The 19,114-nt window shown below is 40.4% G+C and overlaps 2 protein-coding genes across 8 annotated transcripts in view; one reads left to right on the top strand and one right to left on the bottom strand.

Moving 5' to 3' along the window:
• agbl4 (ATP/GTP binding protein-like 4) overlaps positions 1 to 359 on the bottom strand; it is a 409,012-nt gene extending 408,653 nt beyond the window's left edge. Inside the window, exon 1 of the mRNA XM_021604030.2 lies at positions 248 to 359. Within this exon, the coding sequence (XP_021459705.2) occupies positions 248 to 290 (43 nt within the window). The 5' untranslated portion in view covers positions 291 to 359. The remainder of the gene's footprint in view (positions 1 to 247) is intronic.
• A 4,683-nt stretch (positions 360 to 5,042) lies between these two features.
• Positions 5,043 to 19,114, top strand: part of elavl4 (ELAV like neuron-specific RNA binding protein 4) — a 68,716-nt gene continuing 54,644 nt past the window's right edge. Inside the window, exons 1-2 of one of the 7 annotated variants that reach the window (XM_036978183.1) lie at positions 5,043 to 5,554; positions 6,131 to 6,262. In XM_036978183.1, the coding sequence (XP_036834078.1) occupies positions 5,507 to 5,554; positions 6,131 to 6,262 (180 nt within the window). In that variant the 5' untranslated portion in view covers positions 5,043 to 5,506. Of the gene's footprint in view, positions 5,555 to 5,594; positions 6,263 to 19,114 lie in introns of those variants that run through there. The other 6 variants (XM_036978184.1, XM_036978181.1, XM_036978182.1 and 3 more) reach the window with 6 other exon arrangements.

The following is a 19,114-nucleotide window of genomic DNA, read 5'->3' on the forward strand; positions in this document are numbered from 1 at the left end:
CAGGTAGCTAAATTAGTAGCTAGCTAACTAGAAGGTTAACGTTACCTAACAAAATAACGTCGTTAGCTAGTAGAAGCTTACTTAGCTAACTAGCAAAGTGGTGTTTACAAACGATGTTGTGTCGGTCTAGGTGATTGATGCAGCAGTCCAGACTCATTCATAACTAAATGTGCAGCAACCTGCTATGCACTCTCATGCACTTGAATATAGGTACTATAGGAGGTAGGTAGCACTACTATTTACACACCAGCGTCGACGTCTCTCATGTTCTCCTCCATCTTCCTTTCCATTTTTGCACAACACACCAGCGCACAACGCTGGCTGAGTGTTGCCACGGCAACGCAGTCTAGGGATAAGGACAGGTGGGAGGGAGTTGGGTGGTTTCCACTAGCTTCCACAATCAGATTCCTCAGCCACAAAGTCAAAATTTGTTACAAGCCTACAACAACTATTTGCTTTGTTGTCTGCATTTAAGGTTAGGGTTAGGCATAAGGGTTAGTAGCGTGGTTAGGGTTAGGTTTACAATTTAATTTTAAGAAGATAAATTATAGAAATGCGCGGAGTTTATAACTTTGTGACGACCCATTGGGGTTGCCCTAAGCAAGTCAAAAGCAGGTGCCAGAAAAACTTTCCTCTCGGTGTAAGTTGGTTTTGTGAATGAAGAATTTGTCTTATATATTTATTACAACAAGATCTCTCAAATAAGCCCACGCCTTCCAATCTGAGTTCTGGATTAATTTTGTGATCATTACCAAAACTAAAATGAGTTTTCATTAGTGTAGTTAGACCACTGGGAACAGCATTGATCACAGAAATAAATGCTCTGAAAGGTATTGGAAACTCTTTCAATGTTAGAAATTGTTCATATGTGAACATTTTACCCTTGTTGTCGAAAATATCAAGAACAAAGTCAATATTCCTCTCATGCCAGCTGGGGTAGAACAATTACTTTTTCCTTATAGTTGAGTCTGAATTATTCCACAAAATAGCTTTATGTGGGGAAAAACTGTGCAGGAAACATATTTTCCAAGCCATTAAAGCTTGTTGGTGAAACCTAGCCAATTTAGTAGGTAATCTTTCAGGAATATAATTACATTTCAGTAAAAATTGAAGACCTCCCAATTTATTAAACACATTATTTGTTATGAAATACCATATTGAATCAGTATTGATCAAACATTTTTTCAACCAGTTTATCTTGAAAGTGTTATTTATGTCAACAAAATCCAACACTTCTAGACCGCCTTCAGCTTTTTTGTTAGAAAGGACTGATTTTTTAGTTTGTGAGACATATTTTTCCAGATGAAGTCAAGAAAGGTCTTATTGATCTCTTTACATACATTCATAACGATAATGAGGGGTACACAAAACGAGACAGTCCCTCTGCCTTGGACAGAAGTACTCTCCCAAGTATAGAAAGATCTCTTTGTAGCCAATTATTAAATATATGTTTAGTTCTCTTAATTTTAGGAGAGAAATTCAAATGTTGTCTGACTAAGTGTTTTTTTGACAGATGTATTCCTAAATATTTAACACAGTCCTTTACAGGCATATTTTCTATTTCTTTATCATCAGAGTCAAATAAACATAAGATTTCACATTTAGAAACATTCAGAATGAATCCTGATGCAATAGAAAATGCAGTTATAGCATTAAGGGCATGGGCAACCTGGTCTTTGTCTCTTAAGAAAAGAGTAGTATCATCAGCCAGTTGGGAAATTTTGATTTCTTTGTTAAAAATGGTTAAGCCATACAAATGTATTTATTTATTCAGAATATCTAGAGATAGAAGTTCCACAACCAAAATGAATAGAAATGGCGAAATTGGGCATCCCTGTTGTATACTTCTGTTGATACTGATACAGATGAGAACTTTTGTCCTGTAGGTCATGAGCTATGTCGTTGCACTACTAGTCTGTTGGTGTGAGCGCAACCATGCTGTTTTTGAGTTGTATAGTCAAATGTTTTCTGAGAAGGTATGTTTGTTTTAAGTTGGTTGTTTATTTCGATGTGTTTGGGTCCAAGAAATACATGTTTTCATTTTTTAATCTCTGGTAGTGGAAGTAGCCTTATTTTGGAAATCTCCACTAACAATGTATGCTCCTTTCCCCACTTATTTTTTTAGCTAACAGAGAGAACATGGTAGGCTACAGAGCCTGAACATGTAGCATGATTTTCAATCGTGATTTTAGAAATGCAATGTCTCGCTGTTGCCAATGGCCCTAAATTATCTACGGATTGATAAAATATGCCCTATGCAGAAATCGCTCCATTTCCTGGTTGCAAAAATGTCTAATAGTTTGCCTAATTTCAGACTGTGAACACCGCTGTGAAATATATTTTCCTTAACCACATTTTTTTTCTTCATTTTCAGCTGATTGAAGCTGGTGTACAAAAGTAAAAGAAGCAAAAACAAAACTTAAGCATGGAAACCATAGAAATAGTGCACATAGAACAGATCTACCGCTTCTTAAACTTGCTTTCATTGAGTGACAGACTTATAACTCACATTTATGTCACTCAAAAAGTTACATATTGCAGCTTTAAAGCATGAGGATTTCTATCCCATTCATAAATGCTAACTATCTTTAGCGCCTATTGACGATAGTAGGACTATCTTCTGGTTAGGAGAGTTTCGTTAAGAGGCCTGACACTTGCTATAAACGTTAATACGCATCGCTTGCTGTACAGTTTTGGAAACAAGCAACTTGTATTTTATATCAGCAAGAAATACATTTATTTTTAAAAAATATATATATATATGTATATATACACACGGTCAGCTGCAACTGTGTTGAAACCAGTTAAAACAGTGTAAGTGTATATTTTGCATTTGTGAAATTAAAGTATAGTGCATTACTTTTCTAGAACCGTACCGCAATTGAGAATTGATTCATGTTTAGATGGAGTATTTAGCTGTTTTGGCTGCCAGAGCCATTTTGCCTCGAGATGATGTACATTTCTTGGACTATATGGTTACGTTAGGCTCGTTTAGTCCATTATTGGGCTAGAGGCTTTCTAGATAATTGGAGCATATGTCATTAAGCCAATTGCTTTCCATTATTACCGCCACACCTGATTAGCTGGATCAAATGAATGGCCATATGACTCCAGAGCAAGAGGCATATAGACTTTCTGTTGCTTATTTTCAAGTTATAAGCTTTGTGTAACAGGAACAAATAAATAAGGCTGGGAGGAGGGCAATGATTGTTGTCCCTGTGATCATATTTGATAGCTACAGGCAGCTAAACAACTAGGGCGGCATTATTATTTCTTAAATTATAAATAACATTGCTGTGCAATATTTCCAGAAAATTGAATAGCTGTCCTTCATGGCATGTCATCCCTTAACTCTAACCAATTAATGGGCTCCATGGTGCTGGATTTATTTGGGGACTGATGTTCAATGAAATTACTGTGAGACGAGAAACAAAAGTATTTGTACAGTCATTGATATTCCACGCCTATTTTTGATATGGGTTGTTAGTGATCATGTTTTGAGGAGACCATTCCACACTGCTCATAGCAGAACAGGAAAACAGGAAACCCTCAGGGAAAGGGTTTTGCTACTACACAAGATATATTTTCAAATGCTCCTTTCAATGCTACTATTTTAAAATATTTGTATTTATAGCATGACTGAAATTATTTTAAAAAACAACTTCTCTTAGTGATTGCTTCTAGTCTGTCTTTTCCTGTGGAACACCATGTATTTTCATATACAGTGTTGGTACAGGGAAACCCTTTTTAGTTTGACCATGTAGGGACTTCCAACATATAAAGCACCAGCAACGAAAAGGAAGTCATGCAAAATCAAAAGACAGGACATGGGGGACTGGAAAGAACAGGCGGCATAAGAGACCATCACTATGGCGACAGCAATCAAGAGACTTGGGACTGAGCAGGTCAGAGAAGAGGGCTTGAAAGGCAGCTGACAGAGAAATCAACCCTCAGACTGGATGATTCAAGTGACAGCTCATCCCAGAGTACAGGTGGCCTGGCTGTCCCCAGAGAGACTGTTTTGAGAAGCCAGTTGTACACGGTAGCAGCCTTTGTGAGGTAAATGTAAGAATAAGGCCATGATAGAAAAAAAACACCTAGTAGTTGTATTATTGACTAGTGCTGTATGGTCTCAGCTGTTCTCTAGGTATGTACGATTTCAGCCATATTCTTACTCTCTCGCCTTCTAACTAACTTTTACATATCCATGCAAGTATACACATCATCACACGTTCAAATGCACAACATTAACAGCATTAGGAGAAAATTGCAGACTGTCTCTCTTCTCTGCTTGCAGTGACTCTGTCCTCTCCTGGCTGTGGTCCATACCAGCAGATGGTCTGGTGTCAATGGGCTGCTATTAACTGGCCACAGTCCTCTCCTGGGGCCTGGCAAAAAAAAGTACATACAGTGAGTGCACTGGAGACAGACAAGCCATGCTGCTTGTGGAGGTACTGACACTTTTTCACTATTTTAAGATGAAGTCAAACCAAACTGATGAACGGTATCATCACGCAGTTTATTATATTCAGTAGAAATACATCTACAGGAAATTATATTATGTTTCTCTGTAGTAACACTGGAATTACTGTCATAATTGGGTTGTATAAACATGCTTTTACATAGTAATTGTAGTATCCCAAGCCTTAAATAACATACAGTGCAAACCCAAAGAATCTGACTCAAGAGAGACGGTACAGGTGACTGTATCACAAATAACATGTCTCACACCAATGTTCATGTTTTATGTGGCTATTTTTTACTTGTCATGCTGAAAAGGAATACACTGAATACACAATAGTATATTTATGGTGGTGTTCCATCATCCTGCTATTAAGTGGTCCTATTGAGATGAGGACTAGGCAGAAAAGGAGAAGGAATGGGCCTGATCCCTGTGTCTCATGTCTTCTACACATACAGGAAACCGAGAGAACAGGCAGATGTGGTGGCGTCGCTGTTGTCTTCCCACCTTGTGGTAGCAAAGTGAACTGTAGCTGCCTGCATGAGAGTGTGAGCAAGCGAGTTGGGGGGGAGAGAGCGACACAGAGAGATGGAATGAGAGAGAGAGGGAGAGAAAGGGCGAGAGAGAGGGAGTTTAAACTAAGAGCTATGTTTTGGGACAAACTAATCTGCTAGAGAGCAGTGTGAGGATCGGAGCGCATTGTGTGAGCGAGTGTGCGGTGGACAGATAAGGGAACAAGCCTGCTTGTTTTAATGTGCTGACTGGGGAGATAAAAAAAAATATTGACTCTTCAGTCGTGTGCTGAGACCCTGGGCACAAGCGCCACATACACCAGAGGTGTACCAAAAAAGGGGGAAAAGTGGACAAAAATCTGACACTAAACAGATATTATAGAGGATTTTTTCCCCCTGTTTTTTAATTAATTTATTTTTTTATTTGTTTTTTCCTGGGACTGACTCCCATTTCCAGTAGAAAGAGGGAGACAATAACTGAAGGAGAGCCCTTAGAAAATAAGAAAAGGACGAAAAAAGCATTGTCTACAAGATGTTCGAAATCAGCCGAACTCTCAACGCTGCTTTGTTGAGCAATGAGGTAAAGAAATTGTCTTTGTTTCTTCTCACCTCCCCAGTGTATGTGCTGCCTACCATTCTGTGTTGTGTATTATAGTGTGTGTGCATTTCTGTGCTCATGGTTTAAGTGTAAAGATGCAGGGTTGATTAATGCTTAGCCTATTATCCAAGCTTGATGGTTGGCAGTAGAAAAGGATCACTACGCTTCTCACTCATTCTTGCTTGCAGTAACAAATGGGATGCTAGGCGGCTGGCTGTTTAATTTCCCCTAATTTACCCAAAGCAAGGTAGCTATCAATGCTAAGCTTGCTTGAGGAATCGCCCATCTTGGGCTCAAAATGTGTGTACGTACATATGTGTATGAGCATATGATTGTGTGCTTGTGTGTGGGTGTGTGTGCATATACACACAAGCTTGTGTGTGAGTGCATAGTGTACTGTGATTGCCCTCCTCTTCCCCCCTCTCTCTTCTTTCGTCTCCTCACTCCCGCTATCCTTTGCCATTCTGTTTCTGTCCTTCCTACCTTCCGTTTCTGTTCTTCCTTTCTCTCCCTCTCCCCCTCTCTCTATCTGTGTGTGAGCGTGCACTCTGTGAGCAGCATCTCAAGATGATGGTGCGGTACCCCCAGCTCTCGGGACTAGCCACTGCTGACGGCTCCGTCCCTGAGAGGCTCTCGCCGCTATTTCCCAGGGATCTCCCATCCACCCAGATGGGGTCCAGGTCAATTTTGGTAAGAGGATAGACAGAAATATCTCACTCTTAAAACACTAACAGGAGATAAAAGACAAAGTGAGAGAGAGCAGTAGAGAATAGATCAATTTAAGAAGATGACTATCCCCAGGAATTGTATTAGCAGCTATTTACATGCTTGTGTGTGCTCAAAAATATCCGCCTACTTTGCCTTATTTAACCCTCTGTCAATCAGTCCGTTATCTTGGGAGTAAGAGCGGCAGAGTGAATTTTCAGTGTGTATGAATTCAGTGTAGCAGCCTCCCTGTGTGCGTAGTTTGCCAATGCCAGCATCTTTATGTGAATTTTGTATGTGTGTAAGCTTATCCGTTATGTGCATGGACATAGTTACTGCAATATTTATAAACAATTTATTTTAAAAAACATTTTTTACATCTGAAACAGATCAAATTAGAATATGGAAATGAGTATGTAATATGGCGTCAGGTAATAGTTTTTCATTGAAAAGTGTGGGGTTGGGTACATTACTACATTCACCATGTTGACACTCGTAACTGCCAGATGTGATGTGCGGCAACTTAGAAACACAGGGCTACTGCAAGAACAATGAAACCTTGCTACAATTATAAAATACTGTAAAACATAAATGTTATCTTTAATACCTGATGCTCTGTATGGACAGAATATACAAGTATGGATATAGTGTAATTCAATTGTTTTACTTTTTCTAACATTTGTTTAGACAGGGTACTGATCTGATTTCTTTATGTAATGAAGATGGTGGCTTTTAGTGGCAACTAAGTCAACCTGAAGTTAAACCATAACGCTATATTAACAGTTCAATTCTGTGCGTAATGAGAAGAGGAGGCAGCAATGTACCCACATTAAGTCTGGTCTTTGAGATCATTTATTCCAGTCTTCCTCGTTATTGTTAGAACGTGAGTCTACAGTATGTGCTGTTTATAATGTAGTGTAGTTCAAGGGGAAGAGAGGCATGAGAAAACCCTCACTGGAAAACGTTGAGAGAAAATCCCTTACTTGGTGCATTACATCTACATGAAACTGTGGGTGTCTAATCTGTGACGGGCTCTCATTCGGCTTCCCTTCAAAACAGGCTCAGCTTCCCACCCTAGAGCTTTCCTGAATTTAGCAGAAATCGTTGTAATGCTGACAGCATTGAGGTCTGCTGTTGACAGTACGCGAATGCAGAGGAAATGTTTGGTCATCCATAAAGACTTAATGTTCTTATTCACCTGGCAGAACCGTCTTATTCACTCACAGACTATTTTCGCATACACAGTCATGCTATCTAGCTACCTGTAAAGAATCCCAGTAGTTATACTACTGAGGGAAATATAAACTTAAATTGCATATGACAAATAGATTGATGCTGTGATTTCTCTTTCACATATAACAATAGTACCACACAGTGCCTTAATTTCTGCTGAAATGAAAATTGAATAGTGGATTGTAATAATAGATAGTGAGGTTATGGCAAGTTATTATATCACCTCTTACAAGCCTTTTAATTGCAACACGTGAAATTATTTTGCATTTGGGTTAGAAAAACGTGATGTGGATGTTTATATTCATTTTCATTATATCTGACTGAGTAGGCAGACAGTTCTCAAGCTATGATCAGAGTAAATGCAGACCCTGTTTCTATGTGATCCCGAAAATGCACAAATACAATGCTACTTCCTGTTAAAATAAATGTGAATACATGAGTTGTATGTAAATCAGAATATATGAGGCGTGTCTGGGATTCTGATTACCCTGGTTAAAACTGACCATCGTTACAATGATTAATGGTACCTTCATTAAGCACAGCTAGATCATTTGCATACATTAGATAAATGTGCTGGAAGATTGTTGAGGCTTTGCTCTTGGAGAGCTGGATTGTTTTAATTATTTTGGTGGATGCAAGGCATAATATTATGATACTAGAGACCAAAATGTTTAGTTCTAGATGTCTGAGCTGTCTTTCGGTGTGAGCTGTGTAATACCACTGTATGCATATGCTTCAGTATGAAATCAAAACTGAAGGATTGACAAAATTAAATCAAACGCAATAATAAAAGGTTGTTATTATACTGGTATGATACTGAACACCTTCAAATATATTTCAAGGGAATCCAGTATAGCAAAGTAATAAAGCAAAATACATAGCTTGCTAAATGGCTACAGTCTAGAACAATGTCCCTGTAGTCCAGGCAGCCATTTGTCAGGCTCTAGGTGAGCTAGAGAACATTGTGTTTAAAAGGCTGTCTAACATGTTCTAAAACTCTACTGAGTTTTCTATCAGAACCAATGGATCCAGCCAGCATAGACTGGGAGGAGAACACACCATTCAGAATATCAGCCACATTGGTTGCTATGAATGGTCTAACAAAGATCCAAGAACTTCAGCATGGATAGTATTCAGAGGCAGATATGGGTGAGGAATAAATTAAGATTTCTTAACTGTCTGTTTTGAATGCCGTTTATTTGTGAGCCCCTGATTACTGTCGTCATGCTGCTGTTGTTTTTCATAACACAGTGCTTTCTTTGGTAACTCCATTCTTCAGTAAAAAAAAAAGGTTAGATTTACCTTAACTCATTTAAGGCATCGTCGCGACAAACAGAAGCAAGGCGAGTAGAGGGAATTGTACAGCAGTTGGCAAAGGCATATTGGCACCCCATAGATTGTAAGGGTCATCTCTATTTCACAACAATGATTAGCTCTTTCCATCTGCCGCTTCCATCACTTCCTCCTTCCCTGATTGCAGTGTTTCTCTGGTTAATTTACCCCAGGAAATTAGTTAATTTAAGCTCCACAAGCCTGCCTTTGCTGTTACAGGTGCAATATACAGAGGCATGTATCATCTCTGAGAGAGGCAGTGCACTGTGCCAAGTAGGTAGAATCACCCACCTAACTGCGACACAAAATCATATCTCAGATAAAAAGGCCATATATTGATATCGATTAACTTACAGGAGCATCATTTTAGGATTTACTATCGGTGAATAATGAAATTAAGAAATAACCAGGATTTGTTAAATGGTGGATTTGGACCAATATTGAGTGAACTGAACAAAGATCTCAATTGATAACATGTCAATACCAACATGATTCATTGAACCATATGGGTTCACCGGATTTAGATTTTTTTTTAAACAGCAGTATGAGTAAGAAAGAGCCAAGACACACAATCACTCAGTGTGTGGTTGTCTGAAAATAAAGGAACGCTTCCTTTTTCAGCAGAGGTACCAGAACCTTGCTCAATCATATGTGGCTAGGTTAATGCGATTTGGCAGAGCTCTCTTCAGTTTTAGGAAGAAAAGTGCTATTTCTCCTGCAGGTCAATCAGCGGTCATCTGCATACAGCTGCAGAACTACAGCCCATTTCAAACTGCGGCACAGCTGTTAACTACATATAGGCTGTGGAACATTTTATCATAGATTATTGCAGTGTGAGTCCACAATTTTTATTGTTATTATTTTTTTGTTTATTTCACCTTTATTTAACCAAGTAGGTCAATTGAGAACAAGTTCTCTTTTACAACTGCGACCTGGCCAAGATAAAGCAAAGCAGTGCGACAAAAACAACAGTTACACATGGGATAAACAAATGTACAGTCAATAGCACAATAGAAAACTCTGTATACAGTGTGTGCAAATGAAGTAAGAAGGTAAGGCAATAAATAGGCCAATAGGGGCAAAGTAATTACAATTTAGAAATTTACACTGGAGTGATATATGTGCAGATGAGGATGTGCAAGTAAAAATACTGGTGTGAAAAAGAGCAGAAAAACAAAAGCAAATATGGGGATGAGGTAGGTAGTTGGTTGGATAGGCTATTTACAGAAGGGCTGTGTACAGCTGCAGCGATCGATAAGCTGCTCTGACAGCTGACGCTTAAAGTTAGTGAGGGAGATATAAGTCTCCAACTTCAGTGATTTTTGCAATTCGTTCCAGTCATTGGCAGCAGAGAACTGGAAGGAAAGGCGGCCAAAGTAGGTGTTGGCTTTGGGGATGACCAGTGAAACATACCTGCTGGAACACGTGCTACGGGTGGGTGCTGTTATGGTGACCAGTGAGCTGAGATAAGGCGGGGCTTTACCTAACAAAGACTTAGAGATGACATGGAGCCTGTGGGTTTGGCGACGAATATGTAGCGAGGACCAGCCAACGAGAGCATACAGGTCACAGTGGTGGGTAGTATATGGAGGCTATTTTGTAAATGACATCGCCGAAGTCAAGGATCGGTAGGAGAGTCAGTTTTACGAGGGTATGTTTGGCAGCATGAGTGAAGGAGGCTTTGTTGCGAAATAGGAAGCCAATTCTAGATTTAACTTTGGACTGGAGATGCTTAATGTAAGTCTGGAATGAGAGTTTACAGTCTAGCCAGACACCTAGGTATTTATAGTTGTCCACATATTCTAAGAACTGAACAATAAGGCTGTTAGAGAATATGCTGAGCTACTTGAATAGTTACATGCTTACTACATGCTAATTATGCCCATAAAGAAACTAACTGTTGGGTCAGGTGGCCTGTGTGGTATAGGGTATGCTTTGTCAGCTTCTTGTAAAGAACCCAGTAACTGTCCAATGAATGCCAATCACACTGATCGTGTCAAGTCAATGCCATCATAATTGATTTCTGAGCCGGCTGTGGTAGCTACTGTACTGTGTTCCTGCGTGGCAGGCAGGGCCGGGAGGGCAGGCTGGCAGTGCCACACTGAGAGGGGGCCAGTGCTGCAAGGGGGGCCTGGTGAGCAGCAGCTGAGCCAGTGTCCCGCTGGGAGCCGTCGCCGCTGAGTGGAGCAGGTGTCTCCAGCCAGGCAAAAAGCTTCTCTAAGCCAGAGGGGGGGCAGGGCCGACCACAGCACTGTTTGCCCCGCAGAGGACAGGTGGCCCACTCTCTCTCTCGCTCTCTCTCTCTACTCCTTCACAGTGCCTCCTCCAGGGGCTGTCTTTTAATACCCAGCCACCCTATTGTGTAACTTGTCCTCTGAGTACATTTAAGTGTGATCACATTAGCATGTTTTGCTAGCAATGTCACTGTCCATGGTGCTGAAGGTCCAGATAGATATATAGGGGGAGGTGGTTGTCATCCATAACACTTAGCAGAAGGGTCAGCTTTCTGAATACAGGTAGCCTGACCTGGAAGTAAGTCTGTGATTTCACCCGTAGAGAGGCGTTTGAAGACTAGAGAAACACAGAATACAATTATGATGATAGTTTGAAAACCATGACTTTGAGAACAGAAATTGTAGTTTGACTGTTATGTCGGAGCGCCTAAAACTTACAATAGTTTGAAACCACAAACTTTAATAGCAAGCATTACTGCTTTTTCCTCTTACAACCCCCAAGAGCAGTTATATTGTGTTGATTAAACCGACATTTCATTTTAGAGCCACTTTTATTTACCAGTATGCTTACTGTGGCCATTGTTTCATATCTAATCACAGTTATTTCACGGCTGTTAACAGAGTAATTAGAAAAGGAACAACGTTGAAAAGTTTGGAGAGAAAAAATGGAATTGTGTTGTCTTTATTGCCTGAGAGCGAGGTTTACTCTCGTCTGTGTACACACAGTAATGAATGTTACTGTTAATTAGAGTGGAACGGTGAAAGGGTATTGGGGAAAACAGACACAGCTTTATGCCAATCTCAGTCAACTGTTTCCGTACACTCAGTTCCAGCAGCATAAACATGGGCCACACCACCAACCATAACAAAGGAGGCATTACCCAGCTTGAGCCCTTACTGACCAGTGTAGTTTACTATTGTAATCTCTCTTAGCTGACTGGGCTCAAAATCCCAAAACACAACACAAGAAGTGGGGTGGAATGGGGACACCCACGACCTGCGGATTCCATCTTGAATAAAAATAACAATGACGCTCTAGTCAAGATTATCTCCTCACAAAAGACACATTCTACCTTTTCAAGACATACAATTGAAGTGTCTATATTATTAAAAAATGCATTTTAATTGTATTCAAAATTGCATTGCACATTATGATGCATAAGAATATAAAACAAAAAAATGTCAGTCAAATGAATGCACCTGCTATTCAAGAGCAAGTCAGTATCGGGCCTCCATCTTAAGAGATTCAAGAATGCTATAGATCACAGCTACTGACCGTTGGTGAAGTGATAAATGTAGCCAACACCTGAGCAATAGGCTGTGGCTGAATCTTGACATAGTTTCTTAGCACATCCCTTTTATTGATTTACTAATTGTTTGGGAGCTAGAGAGTGACGGCTGCGGTCATGAATAAATGATATGTGCCTGACGTGTACATTACTGAGGAAGACCTGCGAGGCCAGGCATTACTTCCGTAGACACATAGCGGTTCTCTTCACAGCCCTGGGAAAGCATCATCCCTACTAGTTTTCCAAGCCATTAATAATTCATCCTTTCTAACAGCAGCATTCAGGTTTAAATGTGTTACCATGGAGTCTTCCTAGAACATCAGTGACAAGACTCTAAAATAACCCAATTTAAAGCAGGAGAAAAGCGTATTTATGTATGGTAATTATTCCTTAAGGTATTCTTCTCTGCTGCGTCTCCATTCTCCATTTCTTTACTCTCCTTATCTCGTTCTCTATCCTCCTGAGAAAGAGCGTGCGTGCGTGTGTGGGATGGGTGGGGGGGCTTGTTTTTTCAGAGCAGTGTTTCCCAACTCCAGTCCTCGAGGCAGGTTGATGTTTATTGTCATGAGTCTTGCCCTGGAGGCAGAACGGAGTGGTTTCCGCTGGATGGGCCAGCTACAAAATAAAAAATTAATGAAAACAAAAATGTGTTTTTTGATCATAATTGAAGGTTAGGCATAAGGGTTAGCAGTGTGGTTTGGGTTGGGTTTAACATCAGATGTTATGACTTTGTGGCTATGCCAGCAAGAGCTGCCTCCAGTACATGAGTAATCTCAGTAAATGGCAACCTGCGACCTCAAGTGTTCCCCCAACACCACACACTTTTGTTGTAGCCACAGAAAAAACACACCTGATTCTGAGGGCTGTATTCATTCCTTTCATAGCTAGTGTAGAAACACAACATAATTTATTAATGCATTGCATTTTATCAAACATAGGTCTACGCCTTTCTAAACAAGGGGTTTTATTGTTTAATAAAACACAGCTACTACAACATACAAGGTGAAGCTATTCGACAAGGATATATGCTGTTAAACTAAAATACTGCAGAGTTAGGCTAGCATTGTGCACTCGCTTTCCTACTAGCATCATAAGGAGGAGCAGTAAACCATGAAGTGACATTTAGAAAGATGAAATGTGCAGCGTGGGCATGTTAGAAGGGCTCCAGTGCTCTGAGGCAGGCAGGCAGCACAGCGAAGGGCTGGGGCCAGGCAGGAGAATGATTCCCCGCTCTGAGGGGAGGTGCTGATTAAAGCCCCAGCCAGATGGACCGCAGTGGTCTCCCTCAGAGCGTGGAGGTACCCCGACTGGGATCAAACACAGAGCAGGCCGCCCCACAGCCAACCACTACACCACCATGACAGCACTCGCCACACACAATTGCAACACAGACGCCAATAACGATGAGGGGCAACACTGGTAATGACAAGGGGAGAAGGCAACGTGTCGTTGCAGTTGAATATCATTTATCAAGCGGCAACACCTCTGTAATCCAAATGGACTGTAATCCAAGGTCTCCTGCTGTGATTGCACCATCTGAGCCAGAATACATGTCAACCATGCAAACCCCCCTGTGCAATTGTACAGCCCTCTCATTTCAGTTAAAGGTTATAGGGGCCTAAGTCCTTTCTCCCAAACAATTTTTTGGAAGTATATACTTGAGATGTAGGCTACCTTGTTGTGGTTCAGTATTTGTAAAACAAAGGTCCTTTGGCGTGGCCACTGCTTTTTGTAATAACTACCACCGCTATTGAATTGTAATAACTGTCTTACTACCTGCATTTTGTGACGTGGCCATCTCTCCATATACAGTATGTGGTTTTCTCCCATCACATTCTGTTCCACAGACAGAAATATCTTAGGCAGGTAGACAAGCCATGTCACTTCTTAAGTCTAAAAGCTCCAGCTAAACTGAACAAAAATATAAACGCAACATGTAAAGTGTTGGTCTCATGTTTCATGAGCTGAAATAAAATATCCCAGACATTTTCAATCTGCACAAAAAACGTATTTCTCTCACATTTTGTGTACATTTGTTAACATCCCTGGTAGTGAGCATTTCTCCTTTGCCAAGATAATCCATCCACCTGACAGGTGTGGCATATCAAGAAGCTAATTAAACAGTATGATCATTACACAGGTGCACCTTGTCCTGGGGACAATAAAAGGCCACTCTAAAATGTGCAGTTTTGTCACACAACACAATGCCACAGATGTCTCAAGTGTGCAATTGGCATGCTGACTGCAGGAATGTCCACCAGAGCTGTTTCCAAAGAATTGAATGGTCATTTCTCTACCATAAACCGCCTCCAATGTTCTTTTTTTGAATTTGAAAGTACGTCCAACCGGCCTCACATCCACAGACTACGTGTATGGCGTTGTGTGGATGAGCGGTTTTCTATGTTCAACGTTGTGAACATAGTGCCCCATGATGGCGGTGTGGTTAGGGTATGGGCAGGCATAAACTACGGACAACGAACACAATTGCATTTTAATCGATGGCAATTTGAATGCACAAAAATACAATGAGAATGAATGTCTTGTTGAGAAGTTTCTCTTAGGTGGTGATATGAGTATGAGTTGAAATGGACGTGGTTCATGTCCAATGACATGGAAAGATAGGTATTTACCGGAGAAAAGTTTCTCATGCAGTTTTAGGAGCTGAGTAAGGATTTGGCGGAATGCTTGTCTGTCGTCTTAAACATCAAAGATAAGAGAAGCCAGAATGCAAATGTGTAATTGATGCCTGATGTCTCGGAGTAAGCAATGCTGAGTTTGTCACACTGTATCGAGACAAAAGGTCTGACCCCAATTTGTTGATTTGTTACGGGTGCAGACTGGACTTAAGCCAGGTAAGTGATGATAATCAATCTGAGTTGCACGGCCAGGTGCAGCCAAAACTTGGATACATGAAGTAAATGGATTCTTCAAGGGAAATGAAAAAGAGCTACGTAAGCTCCTGTATACTGAGGAGAAGAGAAACCTGGGTGTTTATTAAAAATAATCAGCTAATTTATGAGGAACGTACTGTGCTGGGATTTTTCCATGACAGGCCCAGTTCCATGGAAAGTGCATGATGAACAGAATGTTTTTGAGGTCTATCTTCCTATGCCAAAACAGGCATAAATGGGCTAGAAAAGCAGGCAGGGGAGGACACTTTCAATCCGGTTAGTGTCCCTCATAGGAAATGTCACAGCACGGGCTGGAAGAGGCGAGGCCTCCTGTTAGCAAAGCTGAGGATCTAACTACAGGCCCGGTGTGACATGCTAATTAATCAAGGACTGGTGACCTTTCACTGACCTGGTTTTCTGGTGGTCATTCAAACAGCATTGTGAAAGTCACCATTTCAATACAGATCAGTTTTTTATTCTTTAAAATCAAAGGGAATTTTGGATTTATTCTTAAAAAATATAAATGAGTGATATTTTAAAATATGGATGAGTCCATGGATGAATGCAACAAATTCTGAAATCTATATTGTTTATTCAAAGTACATGTATGGCATTAAGCACAGAGGGTTAGTTACATGTATGGCATTAAGCACAGAGGGTTAGTACATGTATGGCATTAAGCACAGAGGGTTAGTTACATGTATGGCATTAAGCACAGAGGGTTAGTACATGTATGGCATTAAGCACAGAGGGTTAGTATATGTATGGCATTAAGCACAGAGGGTTAGTACATGTATGGCATTAAGCACAGAGGGTTAGTTATATGTATGGCATTAAGCACAGAGGGTTAGTACATGTATGGCATTAAGCACAGAGGGTTAGTACATGTATGGCATTAAGCACAGAGGGTTAGTACATGTATGGCATTAAGCACAGAGGGTTAGTACATGTATGGCATTAAGCACAGGGGGTTAGTTACATGTATGGCATTAAGCACAGAGGGTTAGTTACATGTATGGCATTAAGCACAGAGGGTTAGTTACATGTATGGCATTAAGCACAGATGGTTAGTTACATGTATGGCATTAAGCACAGAGGGTTAGTTACATGTATGGCATTAAGCACAGGGGGTTAGTATATGTATAGCATTAAGCACAGAGGGTTAGTTACATGTATGGCATTAAGCGCAGAGGGTTAGTACATGTATGGCATTAAGCACAGAGGGTTAGTACATGTATGGCATTAAGCACAGAGGGTTAGTTACATGTATGGCATTAAGCACAGAGGGTTAGTTACATGTATGGCATTAAGCACAGAGGGTTAGTTACATGTATGGCATTAAGCACAGAGGGTTAGTACATGTATGGCATTAAGCACAGAGGGTTAGTTACATGTATGGCATTAAGCACAGAGAGTTAGTTACATGTATGGCATTAAGCACAGAGGGTTAGTTATATGTATGCCATTAAGCACAGAGGGTTAGTATATGTATGGCATTAAGCACAGAGGGTTAGTTACATGTATGACATTAAGCACAGAGGGTTAGTTACATGTATGAGCATGACATATTGAAACTTCTTACAATGTTAACAGTTCTTGACACATTTCAGGTGACACCTACACTTTGCTACCTTTTAAATAAACCTGTAATTATTCAGAGTGAAACATGAGTCAAACACACTGGATCTAACAGTTGATTGCTTTGACTTAAATGAAGTTGACACTATAAGACTGTCTGCTGCATGCCTAAACTGATTTCATACTAACTACATACAGAAGAGATATCTTACAATGTTGCTATTCTAACTGCAAAAATCAAGTGTACAGTATGTGAGAGAGAGAGCGTGTGTGTGCGTGCGTGTGTAGTCAGCAGTAAAAATTATCAAAATCATTGGTTGAAACTCAAGTCAGCATTGAGGACCGATCCCTATTTGCATCAGCAGAAAAAAATATTCACTGGATGTTAATCCGTGGAGCGGTTTTGAGTGGGAGGGGTTTAGGGTGAGTAGGGAGGACAGGAGGGAGCAGGCGGAGTTCATGACAATTAGCCAGATGCTGGTCTCAAAATTAGCAGGCTTTCAGCAGAGGCAGGAGCCATTCTGGTGGGGCACTATAATTAGGGCTACAGCAATCGGTGTGTCAGGTCGGAGGTACTTTGGGAACAAAGGGTGTGAGAGAGAGCGTCTGGGCATGTCCAGGCAGAGACAATCAATGAGACGGGCTTTACATTGCTGACTGCACCGTTGGCAATCCTCCTGGGTTAGGGCCAGTAAAGCTTTCCACTTTAAAAAATGGAAGCATAAACAAAAAAACTAAAACATTCCAGAATAGTCTAAATACACAGTACAGTACATAAGGCTTAAGATGAATTCACATTTATTTTTATGCAACATCTTACAAAATCCCGAAAACTAAATTAGACAAATTTGATAGATTGTACCTTCCTTATATCTGTCACACAAACACGCACGCACATACAGGGCTGTGATGATTATGTAATTTTGAGTAACAATGAATTGTCAAGCAAATAGTCACGGTTATTGTCATACATTTTATTTTTGTTTGAAAATGTTTTGAGCTCGTAATGTATCATAATGGATATTTGAAAATGAGCTTTGACACACCTAATGAATACAATACAGCTTGGGTGACACCCGTCTCAAAAGCGAAAGGTTTTGACCCCTTGGAACTTTTGGAAATAAAGCTTCTCCTCCTGACCATGCCATTCTGCTCCTATAATGACCAACTTTATCCCCTTCATGTAAAAATGAAAAACTGCTATTGGGTAAACGATATCCACTTGAAAATAAAGTATAATTATTGTTATAGCAGTTATTTTCCTTAGTTCACGGTTATTGTTAATCATTGTCGGTTACATGATTATACGATTATTGTGCCAGCCCTACACATACACAGTGTATATAAAGAGCCAAAGCCCAAGGGAGGTAAACCTTCCTGTCCAGCAACTCCAGTGACTAGATCTGAAATCTCCCAGCATGGATGGCATCCTATTTAGAATCTCTCAAACAGCTCACTCCATCTGTCTCCAGGCAGCCAACCTCCCCCATCTGACAACACTGGAGAGAGCAAAATGTAGCACTGCTTTAAGACCCCATTCACTCTCATCCATCACATTCTACAGTATTGATTAAAACAACGTAAGAAAATAATATGGTGAAACAAAGCAATTACAATAGAGGATATTTTGGATATTTGAATTATTTTGAGTTATTGAGGATGCCGGTGCGTAGATAAGAATCGTCTTCCTGGAGCCCCTTTACTGCGTACCCATTATTAAATTGTTACAGTTCTCTGTAATCCAAAATAAAAAGGATTGTTTTCCATCTGTGTTATGTTCTGATATTCACAGCCAAGAATTAAAAGGTGGCAATAAAAGCATGGTGCCAGAGAGAATATTAAAGTCAGTGAGGCAGAGAATTACTTCCCAAGCTTGCACAGAATGCAATGGATTCTGAAAGGTCAAGTCGGAAGAATAAAAGCGATAGAGAACCTAGTCTAGTATTAATTGCAGGTTTCTAGACTGAGAAGCATTGCACCAGAAAACTCCCGAAACAAATAGGCAGTTGGTATGTGATATTGTCCCTGGCAGTTAGGGATAGTGGAAGATACCACACATAAATTAAAATAACTCCAGAAAACACGTCCATTCGGGAAACACCCGAGTCCTGTTGATTCCTAATTGATGGTGGCAATGCTTTAGCCATAGCTTTAATTAATGCTCATTAGTATTTCAAGCACATTGTTGTGCATGGCTTTAGTACTCAGTGAGGTGGAGGGGCCAGAGGTGCAGTGGGGAGATTGGAGAGCTTCAAAGCTCTTCCTAGCAGTTTCTCACTG

Source organism: Oncorhynchus mykiss, chromosome 5 (assembly GCF_013265735.2).
Source record: "Oncorhynchus mykiss isolate Arlee chromosome 5, USDA_OmykA_1.1, whole genome shotgun sequence".
Classification (NCBI taxonomy): Eukaryota; Metazoa; Chordata; class Actinopteri; order Salmoniformes; family Salmonidae; genus Oncorhynchus; species Oncorhynchus mykiss.